The sequence below is a fragment of the Adiantum capillus-veneris genome, chromosome 10 (genome assembly GCF_014529385.1).
Source record: "Adiantum capillus-veneris isolate H3 chromosome 10, ASM1452938v2, whole genome shotgun sequence".
In the NCBI taxonomy this organism is placed as follows: domain Eukaryota; kingdom Viridiplantae; phylum Streptophyta; class Polypodiopsida; order Polypodiales; family Pteridaceae; genus Adiantum; species Adiantum capillus-veneris.
This window is the reverse complement of record NC_140940.1, coordinates 25,320,809-25,336,351: the sequence shown is the minus strand read 5'-3', so window position 1 is coordinate 25,336,351 and position 15,543 is coordinate 25,320,809. Positions and strand designations below refer to the sequence as shown.

The following is a 15,543-nucleotide window of genomic DNA, read 5'->3' as shown; positions in this document are numbered from 1 at the left end:
CCTCACCCTCTGTGGTGCAGATTGCTCAGATGCAAGAAGTAATGCCGGAAATTAGAGCAGCAAGGGAAAAGGGGAAGATTGCTTTTTACAGGGATACTGGAGCGACGTCCCGCATGACGGTGCGAGACCTATGGGACCACACTAAAGATGGCAACCTGGAATTGTAACAGATCACTTCGTCATGATGTAGGGGCTGGCTTCACAGGGAGAGACATCATCTTCTACTCTGAGACGCATCAAGCCCCTGGGCAATCCATGCCACAGGTGAGCGGATATAGATGGGAGACAACCTGCAGACAGGAGACCAGATCGGAGCATCGAGGACGAGGCTCAGGGGGAGTGGCAGTTCTATTCAGGGAGGAGTTGCAGCCATTGATATATATAGCGCGCAAGGATGAGCATGCTAGGTACATGTGGGTGAGGATAAGGGCAGAGACGGGCAGATACCTCTACATTGCTATATGTTACTTTCCTCCTAGTACGTCAGTATATGCATCACCTAGAGGACAATCCCCCTTTGCTATTTTGGATAATGACATATGGGAGTTTTCTAAGGACGGTGACATTATCATACTAGGGGATTTCAATGCTAGGACTGCCCACCACCAAACAATATTTTATGATACTTCCGAGGAGATGCTTAGGGAGCTGGATGCTACATAGATGGGTCTATCCAGATTATCACAAGATGAGGAATACATTGAGTATGGTAGATACTTGATAGATATGGGAACCGCACATAGATTGGCCATTTTGAATGGTCTACAAAGATTTTTGACAACCGGAGGTTTTACTTGCTTTCCACACCGACATGGTGCTAGCACAGTGGATTATGTCATGGCCCAGCCAGGTCTCATTGCATTCTTTCAGGATTTCATGGTGGGCACTAGGCCAGTTGGAGTAGCAGTTGATCATGCTATCTTGTCCTTCACCCTGACGTTTCAGTTCAGCACAACTCCATTAAGAGAGGTGCCCACACACATATGGTATACCTTCATTAGGGAGACGGACTCTGTGTATATGGATGAGATATATAGGAAACTTTGCACCCAGGAGCCAGGACGGCCACTAGATGAACTCACTCAAATACTGACAGAGACGCTCCATGATGCAGCATCAGAAGCATACCCCCACAGCCAGCCTACACGGAGCCGATCTGGGAGCATGCCCCAAAACAGTTGGTACGATGAGGAGTGTAGAGAGATGAGGATCAAATTACAGAGGGAAGTGCTCATGGGTATTACCACACATAGACAGTCACGGATTATCTTTCGCCGCCTAGTGTGACGAAAGAAAGGGCTTATCTATCCCAGCTAGAGCAAGATCTGTATCAGCTATTTAAAAGTCAAGACTCAGGCAAAGCATGGACGCTATTCCACGAACATTCACCACCACCAGAGATCACCTCCACTGAGACATGGGGGGAATATGCCACATCTCTCTACACAGCTTCAGGACAACCACCTCTGCCAAACCCACTAGAGACATGCCCGGAGACGTGTTCTTTCTTTACTACCAAGAGGGTAAGGAAAGCTATCGACAGGATGAAGACAAGGAGAGCACATGATCATGATGGGCTGGTAGCAGAGCACTTCATCCATGCCAGTGCAGAGCTCCTTGCTATGATGTTTAATCGAGCCATGTATGAAGGCTTCCCTGAGACTTGGAGTATGTCCACGATTGTGCCTATTTTCAAGTTGGGGGATCCCATGATTCCCGGGAATTATCGCACCATCATGGTTGGTCACACATTAGCTAGGCTGATATGCATCCATTCTTGAGCAAGAACTGAGTAGATAGGCAGAACGAGAAGGCATAAGAGCACCAAGGCAAGCAGGTTTTAGGAGAGGTTTCTCCACTCTTGACCAAATTCTGACACTCAGGGCTATTATTGAGGAGGGTAGACACCATGGCAAGAGGATCTATTGTAGCTTTGTGGATTTCCGCAAAGCTTTTGACACAGTGCCGAGAGCCAGACTTATACGCAGATTACAAGACATGGGTGTGCCTACAGAGCTGATATGGGGGATTCTCGCTCTCTACAGGACAGTGATGGGGCGGGTGCGCACCACTGAGGGAATGTCTGACATGGTCCTCTCCACTATTGGAGTAAAGCAGAGATGCCCCCTATCCCGGACTCTTTTTGGGATGTATGTGGATGAGTTTTCGGACTATGTAGAGCGTCAGGGAGACAGGGGGGGGGGGGGGGGGGGAGGGGGGGGGGGGTCAGCTAGCAGGGAAATGGATTCCGCTGTTACTATATGCTGATGATATTGTGCTGATTTCCGACTCTCCAGAGGGGATGCAACGTCATTTGGATGCTTTGAAGTTTGCATGCATTTGCTCGTGATAGTGGATTGTCTGTCAACCTCGGGAAAACCAAGGTTATGGTGTTCAACACCACACCACAGTGGGTCAGGAGGTCAGCGCCCATTTTTACGTATGGCTAGGAGACTGTGGAGTACACAGATGCGTATACTTATCTGGGGGTAGTCTTCGCTGGACCGGTGTTTTCACTAAGAAGAGCATCAGAGACCAGACTGACAAGAGCATATGCAGCTTTGGGAGGACTGGAGAGGATGTGTTCGCAGGTTTGGTTTCAAGAACCGCGAACAAAGGTCTGGCTTTTTGACACTCTAGTGACTCCAGCTATGCTCTATGGAGTTCAGGTATGGGGACCCTCAGTAGACCACCATGGGAGATCTGGCAACACAAATGGATGGAGATGTATGGAGAGGCCTCTGGTCTCTATGATCGCTCGGATGATCCGGGCTAAGGCCTCAATGCCACATGAGATTATCCGAGCCGAGCTAGCCGTCCCCCCCCCCCCCCCCCTCCTCGTGGTGGAGGCATTGACTAGATCAGTATCCTTTATGCACGGTCTATGGGATCTCTCCAGGGATAGATACGCTCGGCTCGCCCTGGAGTCATCTCGACAACTGGCTCTACAAGGCGATACAGCATGTTGGTATGGACAGAAGACAACATGGTTTCAGTCGCATGGTTTCAACATGGATAGATTGCCTCCGTTTCAATACTCCCGGGATGCACCCTCCCTGTCTCTCACACGGACAGAGATCACCAAACTCATACGCCAGGATCTCATTCAGCTACATACCAGAAGCACATGGATACAGCCGACATAGGAGTAGGGCACGAAGATGGCCTTCTACAGAGAGCATCTTCTCCAACTCACGTATGACGGTTTTGTGACTAGGCCTGCATACATGGATACGCACTTATCTCATGGGATAAGATGCGCTATTGGGCAGATACGCACATCCTCACATCAGCTCCAGATCGAGACTGGCCGATTTCGAGGGGTACCGGCAGGGGCCAGGATATGTCACCTATGTAACTTAGAGCCAGAGACAGAGCTACACTACAAATGTCATTGCCCGACGTACTATGAGATACGCGGCCACTTCTACTGCTTGTTCAGAGAAGGCTTCGTACCTTTTTCTAGAGTCATGAGATACAAGGATCAGAGGTGTCTCGGATTGTTCCTACTAGAGCTGCGCAGACTTAGGGAGAGCTTGTTGAGGACATCAGGGGAAAGACAATCTCAGAGACGGATCACAGATTTCTTTACACCGGCCAGGGGAGAGCCAGAGGAGCAGTCAATACAACAGATCTCAGAGCCCGCCCATACCAGAGGTACGCTGCTTGATCAAGCCACTGAGCTAGGCAAATCCAGACGCCCACGACCTCCAGGGGTCTCTTACCATCAACGAAGGCTGCAACAGAAGATACAGATCACTCTAGCTCGACATGCAAGACGCCCAACTAGAGTATTGACCATGGAGGAGGTTGATGAGATTCTACAGCGACCGATGAGGGATTTCATCTAAACCCACAAACCCCTCCCTCCTTATCAGCTTCAGATTTATTTCCTTCCTGAGTGTTCTAGTGTTTAGTTCTTAGTTAGTTTAGTTCTTTTAGTTTCGTACTCAGACATGATATCAAATTCACCAGTTGTAACTTTTTGGTCTCATAGGTCATTTTGGCCTTTTGAAGACTATAATATAACATTTCATCTCTCTCTCTCTCTCTCTCTCTCTCTCTCTCTCTCTCTCTCTCTCTTTTTGACGTCTCTTGGGATAGTTCCCATGATGTTAAAACAATCTTCTTCTTCTTGTTCTCCTCCTCCTCTCTCTCTAACCATGGAGGAAATTGATGAGATTCGCCAATGACCGATGCTAGATCTCTTGTGACTCAGCCCATTTTTGCTTAGTTTTTTGCTTAGTTCACATCGACCAGTCTAGGATCCCATAGTATATATCTTTGTTTTGTAATGTTGTTATTTTGTTACTCTAACCTTGTATCAGATCCACCACCTTGTAACTTTCTAGTCTCATAGGTCACTATGGCCTTTTGAAGACGTTAATATAACATTTCATTTCATTTCATCTCTCTCTCTCTCTCTCTCTCTCTCTCTCTCTCTCTCTCTCTCTCTCTCTCTCTCTCTCTCTCTCTCTCTCTCTCTCTCTCTCTCTCTCTCTCTATATATATATATATATATATATATATATATATATATATATATATATATATATATATAAGCTTCAGTTTCAGGAGCCCCGGACGAAGCTCTGGCTCTTTGACACCTTGGTGGCTTCAGCATTGCTCTATGGAACCGAGATATGGGGACCTTCACTCGATCACCACGGGAGGACGGGTCGCTCAGACGGATGGGGGAACATGGAGAAACCTCTCGTCTCTATGATCTCGCGGCTCATTAGAGCCAAGGCATCAGTACCACGGGCCATTATCCGAGCAGAGCTAGCGGCCCCCCCACTTGTGGTGGAGGTGCTCACAAGATCAGTCTCCTTCATAAACCGCACATGGGCACTTCCTAGAGACAGATATGCTCGCATAGCACTTGAATCCTCTCGACAATTAGTCATACAAGGAGATACAACATGCTTGTATGGGGAGATGACATCATGGTTTCAGGCACATGGGTTCAGCATAGACCGGCTGCCACCATTCCATTACTCATTGGATGCACCATCTCTCACCCTTACACAGTCAGAGATCACCAAGCTCATACGCCAAGACCTGACCCCGCTAGACACCAGAAGGACATGGATACAACCAACACAGGAATTGGGCACGAAGATGGCTTTTTACAAAGACCACCTTCTCCAGCTTACGGAAGATGGTTTTGTGGCGAGACCCAGATACATGGATACCCACTTGTCTCATGGGATACGATGTGCTATTGGCCAGTTACGCACATCTTCTCACCAGTTGCGGATTGAGATTGGGAGATACAACGGAGTACCAGCAGAGGACAGGACATGCCCCTTGTGTAACATGGAACCTGAGACAAAGCTACACTATACATGTCGCTGCCCCGTCTACTACGAGATACGAGGCCGCTTCCATTGCTTATTCAGAGAAGGTTTTGGACCACTCTCAAGAGTCATGGGATACGAAGATCAGAGATGTCTGGGTTTGTTCTTGCTCGAGCTGCGCAGACACAAAGATAGCTTGATGAATGGCGAGGCTAGCCAGTCTCAAAGACGGATCACAGACTTCTTCAGGGCAGACACGGGACAGCCGCAAGAGCCACTCCCACAGCAGAGCTCCCCCTCGTCTCACACCATAGACACACTAATTGCCCGAGCGATTGAACTGGGGAAATCCAGGCGCCCGCGACTGCAAAGAACTACCCAGCATCGACGGAGGCTACGACAGAAAATTCGGAGCACGCTGGCCAGGCATGCACGACGCCCGGTCACACTACTAACCATGGAGGAAATTGATGAGATTCGCCAACCACTGATGCTAGATCTCTTGTGATTCAGCTATCCCAACAAGCCGCCCATTTTTTGCTTAGTCTTTTGCTTGGTACACATCGATCAACTTAGGACCCCATAGTATATATCTTTGTTTTGTACTGTTGTTAGGTTATTTTGTTACTCTGACTTTGTATCAGATCCACCACTTTGTAACTTTCGGGTCTCATAGGTCATTATGGCCTTTTGAAGACGTTAATATAACATTTCATTTCTCTCTTCAAGTTCACTTCAGTTATTTGCAGCTTATGTTCGTGTGTTGCTATTGATTTCTTGCTTGGTGTGTTCAAGCCTGTAACAATGTGTGAGTGCAAGGAAATGAGTATGGGGCTGTTCTCTCTTTCGTTTTATCTTGTTCTTGCGTCTTTTTATCTCTTTCAACGTCAAGGTCGATAAGCGCTCTTTTATTTGTGGTCCAATGATTATATACGCCAATGGATAACTTACTGAACATATATAAGCATGAAGAACCTCCAAATCAACCGGACACGTTCACCGAATTTTTCCTTTGTTGCACGCCCAGGTACAAAAACTGTCGAACCACATACTGGGCAAAGGTATCTCCTCTGGAACTCTCTGAGTAGGACTCTGTGGAACATCTCCACCACCTCCATACAGATAGGTAATAAAGCCAAGCTTCTCGAATTGCAGAGGGCAAAGAAGCAGCAGACCAAACCAATGCTCCAGATGTAATATGATGAGTCACCTTGTGGGAGCATATAAAATGGTGTGTCGCAGACGGTGTAGTCCTAGAGTGACTACATCTACGTAATAAACCTGACAAGTGGATCACTGCTCATACTGAGGATCGGGGTAAGAAATATATAAGGTGCCCTCCAAACTTGAACCAGAGGCAGCACAGTGAACGTGAGAAGTATTAGGAATAAAACAAGGAGCTTGAGAATTTTGCTGATGAAAGAGCACGGTAGGAAGAGGATTACTCATGTTGAAATACACCATTAAAGAGCCTCCAAATGAGTTGTGTCCTTTGTAAGATCATGTCTGTGATGTTCTACAAGCTGCACAAGTTTTCTTCTCATATACAAGCCAACAATGATGGCAGGCTTTGAAGGAAAAATCAATGCCTGAATACAAACAAATATATTTACAAATATATAATTGATTCCTTGTATACTTATCCAAATGGGAAGGCTTTGTTGGCATTACATCCTAGTTGTAGGATTCGTCAATAACAAGACAGACAGCAACCAAACAATGCAGAAACTCTAAAGTCCAAACAATGGGCATCAACCAGAAATCTTTAGTGGTTATATGTAAGAACCTTTTGCGCATTTATCACAGTGACTGTTCGTCTCACCTGCAATAAGGCGTTTGAAGGATGGGTCACCAAATTTCTCTAGCCATTGCAAATTGTCATACAAAGAGTGATAAACTGGATAATCTGGCATAGGGAAAAAAATAATACCTCAACCAGTTTTGTAAGTTCAAACATGCACTGTTTGAATTCAGCCTTGATGACTTACTTGGCTATTACCTTGGCCGAAATACATATCCACGGAGGGAACTCCAACGTGCTGAAGAAAAGCGGTGAAATCCGATCCCCCTCCACCCAAACGTGTGACCTGACGAATGTGTATTAAATGAAAAGGTTTGTAAATGGGAAACAGAAGGTCACAACCAAGCATGAGACGAAAGCATTTTCACCTAAAAAATTCAATTCATTATCATCACGTCCGCTTTCATTGAAAAGCTCACTTCATCCAGCATAAGCAAAATTCAACCATGAATTGACAACTTAAAGATATATCAGCACAGTTCACCACTTTCATAAGCCACTAGATGACGATCTGCATGCACTGGGGCTGCTCTGGAAATATGTTTGCCAGCACAGAAACCTCGATCGCAATCCTACCTAACTGGTGGAAGAGAATAGGTCCCTGTATAGCAAAATACCAGCACGCAAAATCTCAATCTATAATGATATGTGGCCTTCTAATGGACGAGAATAGGTCCCCGAAATGCCTAACTACCCCTCTCAGGTATGCATTCAATACCAGAGAGGCAGTATCCACAGCTTCTGAAACTTTTGACGATCTGCATGCACTGGGGCTGCTCTGGAAATATGTTTGCCAGCACTGAACCCTCGATCGCAATCCTACATAACTGGTGGAAGAGGATAGGTCCCTGTATAGAAAAATGCCAGAACTCAAAACCTCAATCTATAATGACATGTGGCCTTCTAATGGACGAGAATAGGTCCCCGAAATGCCTAACTACCTCTCTCAGGTATGCATTCAATACCAGAGAGGCAGTATCAACATCTCCTGAAACTTTTGACCTAGGCAGTATGGCAAAACATTTTAGGTATTCAATGTTGTCACCAAAAGGTTGTATCATAAAAGTTTAGTACATTGTTGAATACTAAAGCTGGATTACTACAAATATGCATTGAAAAACAATGTGAAATTTTTAGAGCATGCAAAATTCAAACAAAGCAACACCCCTTAATATAATGATACAGTATGTACTGTGACTGTGCCTATATTTTATACCAAAATCACAAAATTGGAATTTAAATGCCACAAGGTCACTTCAATTTCAACAGCTTCCTTCCACTCACAAAAAACACCTAAACCATCTACTTTACATCAAAACTGTCTCTGACACTCCAATTTCCTCACATGTTGTGAATCTACAAATCTCAAGAAATGATTGTCTCAGTAAAAACATCGTGCCGCACTCACCATAGGCTTTCCTTTGGCAGAAGCGGTCCATGTATCAAGGACGGACTTCTCTTGACTGTCTGGATCATCTATCTGTACTCTCAGTCGATTAAAACAAGATCAATATTAGAACAATTGTTAAGGATCCAAGCCCAAGTTAGCAACACCATAGCACTTCCTTGAACTACCAAGGAAACAGAAACCACATGGCTCACCTCTTTTGCGACCTCTTTTAATAGCATATCAAGTTGTGGAGTTGCAGCTGCATAAAATCCTGGTCCAACCACAGCACAATCAACATTGAGATATGCTACAGCTTTCACTGCTAGCAAATCGATATTTTCTTCAACCCATTCAGTTGAGCCAATCTGCAAATGTAAGAAACAATGGCACCTCAATTGTCTTCAATTTACAAACCTGAGTCATAAAAGTGCAGGTGTTTAGTACAAAAGAAGTCAACCTCACGAGAATCGTACCAGCAACATGAATTCCTAACACAATGCAAGTATAAATATACTATCACTATAGCCATTTAATAATGCATAAAAATCCGTTATGCATAGCATGGCCAGAAGGAAAAATATACAGTTCACACACTCATACCAGACCATACTCTTCTGCATCCCAGCTACAAAGCACCAATGTTCGCCTTGGTTGCCATCCATGCTGTGTCAATATGCCAAACCTGCGAGCTATCTAGAATACCTTCTCAGTCCCAAACAACTAGCCCTGTTACAAGGGCACCACCAGTAGATATTTTACCTCCAAAAGGGCTGCCGTCCCACTGTTAGGATCCACAGCTCCAAATGTCCACGCATCCCGATGATTTCCAAGGAGAACATACCTGTGTATGCCATTGTATTTGGTGACTTGTTTGCTCCCAATTCAAAATATTCAAAATTATGAACCTCTGGCTAAACAAATAATAAAACCACTTTGCAGATGTGTTTCTAATGATGCACCAAAGATATACCGATCTGGCTCTTCAGAACCTTCAATTATTCCATAAACATTTCGTATCCTGGTTAATTTCTTCATTCCCTATGGTCAACATACATATGATTCAGATATCTGACAAGACAATAGGATTAATATTCAGAAATCAGAACCAAAACCAATTAGCACACACATGATTATTACAACTTGTGGCACCATATGCTATCAAATATAGGCAGGAGAATAATCAGAACCTTGTAATCCAAGTTCACTTTTACAGGTCCGGTTCCAACTCGATACTGTGGAATTTCCAGAGCTCCATGCCAATCAGGAGGAGCTACCTCCCCTTCAAGAGAGCTCATGATAAATAAAGCATCATTTGCAGATATAGGTAGGGAAGGGATCTGAGGCAGTACAGCAGCCACATCGACATCTGAGAGTCGCTCACCATTAGGAGAGCTTGGCCAACCTGACGCAATGCCCATGTGAATGGACTCAATAGAAGAAACAAAAATCCAACTAGAGACTCCGCATAACTCTCACGTTTCAATTTACACAGTGAAACAATCTGACTAACCAGGGTAACAGTTGTTTACTAAAATAGACCTGGTGTAGTAGGGTCTCCAGATCCTTGATAAACGGTTCCTCTTTGCACCCCCGTAGGTGGAAGCCATTCTGCATCAGGGAAAAACCCACCTTTACCTCCTCCAGCAAAATCTTCAGGATCTGAATAGAGAATCACAGCACTCGCTCCAGCATTTGCTGCGATAGAGACCACATCTCCTCTAAAGACTGCACCATATCTTACAATTACAATTTTGCCACTGACACTCACATTCATGGTGTCTAGCTTAGAATAATCTTCTTGTCGCCCATAATTGGCATAAACAACCTCTTCCGTAACATTCCCTGATGGGGCATACGCATGAAAAGGAGGGATTGCCTTGGCATTAGGGGGTTCTTCTGTCAAGAGTAAACTCACCTCTGATCCATTGGGGAACAACAATGTGATGGACCTCTCTACAGGATACGACAAGAGTACTTCATAATCCTTCAAGCCAGTTCTTAAACCATAGCTCTCAAATAAACCCTTAACATAATCAGCTGTTGCCATGTCTTCCAAAGAACCAGCAACATGAGGAGCTTTTGTGAGCTCTTTTAGGTAACGTTCAACCGAATGGCCTAAGGCTAAATCAACAAAGTGGTGATGATGATGACGAAATCTTTGTTCATCTTGTTCATGCCAGGAGGACCAACCTGTGAGTTTAAAACTGACAATAGATATAGAGAATCCAACAAGGATAGCTACAACAAGGATGAGTGTGCTTCCACAGCAAGCTTTGAAGAAACTGCGTTGCAAACCACAACATTTTAAGGGCAAGGCTGTGGACTCGCCATCAATGTCCAAGTGCATAACGGGTCGCTGTTGTGATAAAAACACTCTTTGAGAGTTGGTAGCTTCATTCTGAGATGTTAATGCCTCCAAAGAATCTGGTTCTGACAAGGTGGGAGCATGTTTTCCCCAATGATTAGCATCCATAACTTCAGAAGGAGTTGCCAAACTTATGGCATCATGTCCAAATCATTATCCCACACAGAGTACATCAAGCAAGAACAAGCTTCATGTCAAGAGACTTTTATGCCATCTTTCTCTGGCACACTGCTTCCCGTTCAAGCATATACGTTTGAGGAGTGCATGCAGTTAAGAACTTGTAACGTCATGTCAGCATCCTAGTCATTAACCCAGTGTAGCTTCCCTCCTCTGATTGACAAAATGTTTCAAACCCAAAATAAATGCAAAAAAAGGTATGTAGAAAGGCCTTCAGAAAACGATATCCTTCCACCAAAACCTCGTAAGGCCCTCTACTTTGGAGCTCTGGTGTGTATGGGGATGTTCCGTTTAGTGCTTCCAGCAACAATGCATGTTCTTTTCACCTCGCTAGCTATGGAGACACTGCAAAGAGAGTAGCTAGAAAATCCTCGAAATCCACCATATCAGCTGATTGAGAATGTGGGCGAGGGTGATAAAAGAGATTGCCATGATAAAGCTGCACCAGAACAACTGCCAGCCTTAGGGAGTGGAAAGTATGGTATCGCCCACTTCGACAAAAGCAGTGCAGAAAACTGTACTTTAATACGAAACCCCAGAAGAGTGTCGCCCACTTAGACAGAAAACTAAATTGTGCTGCAGAAATGCTTAGCGATGGCACGCTTATACTGTAAACTTTTGCGCTTTCCTTTACGAGTGTCGCTGTCCGCCCACCTTTTAAAAAGGCACAAATCTTGATATTTGTTGGTGGAGCCCCATAATCTTTGATCCATATCCTTATTGAAGAGGAAGGGAGCATGGGGTTTTTCACAGCTGTATGAATTCAAAGGTGGAAGAGCTAAACGTCAGGAAAGTGGAGAGGAACATGACATCCATACAATTCATTCAATAACTAGGAGAATCCTTAGCAAAAAAACCTACATGATGTGCCTCTATAGACTCTTGTTCTCATGTTTGGCAAATCTTATCTCATAGTTCCAAAGCTTTTCCAAATATCCCTTATCTTCAATCATCTCGTTAGACCATAATTTTTGCACCTATTCAATGGAAGATGGAATTTCGCTCCATAGAAGTAGATACTCCATTCTAAGGTGTGAACACTCTACCCTCATGTTGCACAATGCTAAAAAAACTACATGTGTTAGTTTTAGGAGGTTACAAATTTCACCACTACAAGGCTCATACTTTCCTTTTCCTGGTAATCGAGATTATACCATTGCAATAAGGAAAAACAAAGGTTTAACGTACTTTAACTACAAATCCTAGCTAGATTTCGAGCTTTCGTTGAGGGGAAATTCTACCAGCTTTAGTGCAAAATCTGACAAATCTCTCACATTTGACCATTTGATGTAAAAATTGAAGCCCGCAAGTGAGAGCGTGTGTGAGTGTGTAACAATGGAGAAGAGAGGAGAAGAGGAGACTTTGTGTTTGCAAGGGCTAAAACTCACTCTCTACATGTTAGCTCCCTTATTCTATTATGTACATAATGAATAAGTATAGTGGGCAGGCACCTGGTCTAACCGGCCACATGAGGCTTTACCCCAACAACCTCCCACGTATGGTCAATGTGGCTGTGAGAGAGAAAAGAAAACCATACAAAACCTGTACAAGGCCATCACAAGTATGACCTCAGCCAACGTCCACTGGCTCACTGAATCTGTGTGCATCCAGCTCTAATCGTAGAGAAAGTATAGAGAGATCGACACCATACTCCTCACCAAAGCTATACACATGGTATCTCACCATACGCTGCAAAGTGCCCCTATGCTCAAGGCCAACGTCAGTCAATCACTGCATGACTAACTGCTCCCACTGCAAATGGACCTACCGCAAATGCAATTTCGAGTCTCAAGACGAGTATCTCGTACATGAGACTCCCGAATGCTGATGCAATCACACCAATATCTGCCAATTTGACCATCTCAGTCAAATCTGGCTCAGAACTCCACTCATGGAAATCACCCTGACACCCAAACTCCGATCCTTGGAATCCATCCTCGTATCCATCGCATGTCACATGCGCACCAAGAGCATCTGTCTGTCCTGAACCCTATGTGGCAAGAGCAATGCCTAGCTCTAACTCACACGCATCAGCCTCTGGCCTAAGCATATCCATGAATGAATCGCGGTTAAATCCTCAACACTCAAGCCATCCATATCTGTCATCGTATCCACGAATGACATGCCTTGCTGCACAACTGTCTACACAACTGGCTCAACATGCTCACAAACTGGAGCACCATTCAACCTATCCGCAAAGGAGACATGCCTCGTCTCTCTGTATGGCTGCAATCACGAAGAATGTGTCGTCTCGTACGTGACGTACTCGCATCGCATGAATCGTGCCAACACTAGCACCTCTCGCTATGACTAGCTGTCTACGATGCAATCTGAAACTGTGCTCATCCAGCACTACCTGGCATCCGCTGTCTCATAACTGACTCAGAAAGATTAAGCTCTGCGTCAAACCTGGCACATGGCGTACATCTTGCAACACGTATGATGCACCACTCGGCAACAATAGTCTAACATCTTCTGCACCAACTATGTCATGCACTGAACCACCAACTAGACACACAGGTCCAAGCATACCACTAGCATATGTGTTAAACCACTCACGACTGGCGTGACATGAAATCTAGCACTCACATCTATTATCCAATGCTAAGATAATGTGTCATCAAAAACCAACATAAGAAAGTCACAAGTAAACCGTCATTGCTACATACTCTGCTTCCATGGTAGAAAGTGAAACCACTTTCTGCAGCTTTGAATCCCAGCTTACTGCTGTGCCTCCAACCGTGAACACATAGCCAGTAGTGCTCCTTCGAGTATCTTTGTCACCTGCCATATCTGCATCAGCATACCCTTCTAGAAAAATATCAGTTCCTCCAAAATACAAAGCATTTGTTGTTGTCCCTTTTAGATACCTAAGTATCCACTTCACAGCTTGCCAATGCTCTTTACCTGGGTTGTCCATGAACCTACTCACAACTCCCACTGCATGTGCAATGTCTGGCCTTGTCCAGACCATAGCTTACATTAGAGAATCTACCGCTGCAGCATATGGAACTTTAGACATATAGGCTATCTCCTCTTGTGTCTTTGGACACATATCCTTCGTTAGTTTAAAATGACCAGCCAAAGGTGTAAAAACTGGTTTTGCATTTTGCATTGCAAACCTTTCTAGTACCTTCTTGATGTAATCTTCTTGAGATAGCTTTATTGTCTTCTTCGTCCTGTCCCTTGATATTTTCATACCAAGTATCCTCTTTGCAGCACCTAAATCTTTCATTGAAAAAGATTTGGACAGCTCCTCTTTTAGGTCTTTGATGTCCTGCATGTTAGCACTTGCAATCAACATGTCATCAACATACAACATTAGGATGATGAATTTCCCATCTCCCAAATTCTCCGTGCAGACGCAGTGATCCGAGTTGCATCTTGTGAATCCGTGATCCAACATCCATCGATCAAACTTCAAGTACCATTGTCTTGATGCTTGCTTTAAACCATACAAGCTCTTCTTTAATCTGCAAACCATTTTCTCCTTACCTTTTACTTCATACCCCTTTGGTTGAAGCATGTAGATTTCCTCCTCTAAGTCACCGTGAGGGAATGCCGTATTTACATCCATTTGCTCGAGATTTAGATCATGAACAGCCACAAGGCTTAAGACAAGCCTAATTAAGTTCATTTTTACAACAGGATAAAATATTTCATTGAAGTCAATACCTTTCTTTTGAGAAAAACCTTTTACCACAAGCCTAGACTTGTACCTTTTCTTCCCACCTTCTTCTTCCTTTAGCTTGTACACCCATTTGTTTTGAAGTGCCCGCTTACCTTTAGGCAACTCAACCAACTCCCATGTTTGGTTGCGATGTAGCGAGTCCATCTCCACTTGCATGCTCTTCGTCCATTCTTCTTTGGATTCATGTTGCATAGCTTCTTCATATGATTCCGGCTCTCCAGAATCTGAGATCAAGAGATAGTTGAAGGAAGGAACAAACCTTTCTGGAGGTCTACTTGCTCTTGTAGATCTTTAGGGAATAGGTTGAGGCTCCTCATTTGGTTGACGTTGTTGCACATTGTCACCATTTGCAGTCCTTGAGTCTTCACCGTCCTCAAGCTCCATGTACTCATCACCTGTTTCTTTTGTTTGTTTTCTTTCCAAGTAATCTTTGTACATATTTTGTTCGTTAAAAATTACATCCCTACTCCTTAAGATTTTACTATCTTCAGGATTCCATAGGCGATACCCAAAGTCTCCTTCTCCATAGCCAATGAAGAAACACTTTTTGGACTTTGCATCTAACTTTGATCTTAGGCTTCTATCTATGTGCATGAAAGCCTCACACCCAAACACTTTGAGAAATGCATAATTCACCGGTTTACCTGTCCATGCCTCTTCTGGAACCCCCCCATCCAATGCCGTTGAGGGTGACCGATTGATTAAGTACACAGACGTACTTACAGCTTCCACCCAAAGCTCAAGCGGTAGGCCTGCATGTAGCCGCATGCTTCGTGCTCGTTCCATGATTGTCCTGTTCATCCTTTCCGAAATCCCATT

General features: G+C 44.4%; 1 protein-coding gene across 7 annotated transcripts in view; it reads right to left on the bottom strand.

The window, feature by feature from the left end:
- LOC147448567 (putative glutamate carboxypeptidase LAMP1) overlaps positions 1–11,686 on the bottom strand; it is a 48,179-nt gene extending 36,493 nt beyond the window's left edge. For 3 of the 7 annotated variants that reach the window (XR_015189364.1, XM_086521137.1, XM_086521140.1), the window contains exons 1-9: positions 10,031–11,686; positions 9,679–9,893; positions 9,462–9,529; positions 9,251–9,332; positions 9,092–9,184; positions 8,704–8,856; positions 8,510–8,581; positions 7,300–7,387; positions 7,087–7,206 (exon numbers count right to left, since the gene is read on the bottom strand). Coding sequence is in view for 6 of the 7 variants with exons in the window: in XM_086521137.1 (XP_086377263.1) it covers positions 7,087–7,206; positions 7,300–7,387; positions 8,510–8,581; positions 8,704–8,856; positions 9,092–9,184; positions 9,251–9,332; positions 9,462–9,529; positions 9,679–9,893; positions 10,031–10,964 (1,825 nt within the window). In the remaining variant the exon portion in view is untranslated. Of the gene's footprint in view, positions 1–7,086; positions 7,207–7,288; positions 7,388–8,509; positions 8,582–8,703; positions 8,857–9,091; positions 9,185–9,250; positions 9,333–9,461; positions 9,530–9,678; positions 9,894–10,030 lie in introns of all 7 variants that reach the window. The other 4 variants (XM_086521134.1, XM_086521135.1, XM_086521139.1 and 1 more) reach the window with 4 other exon arrangements.
- Positions 11,687–15,543: the final 3,857 nt, after the last annotated feature.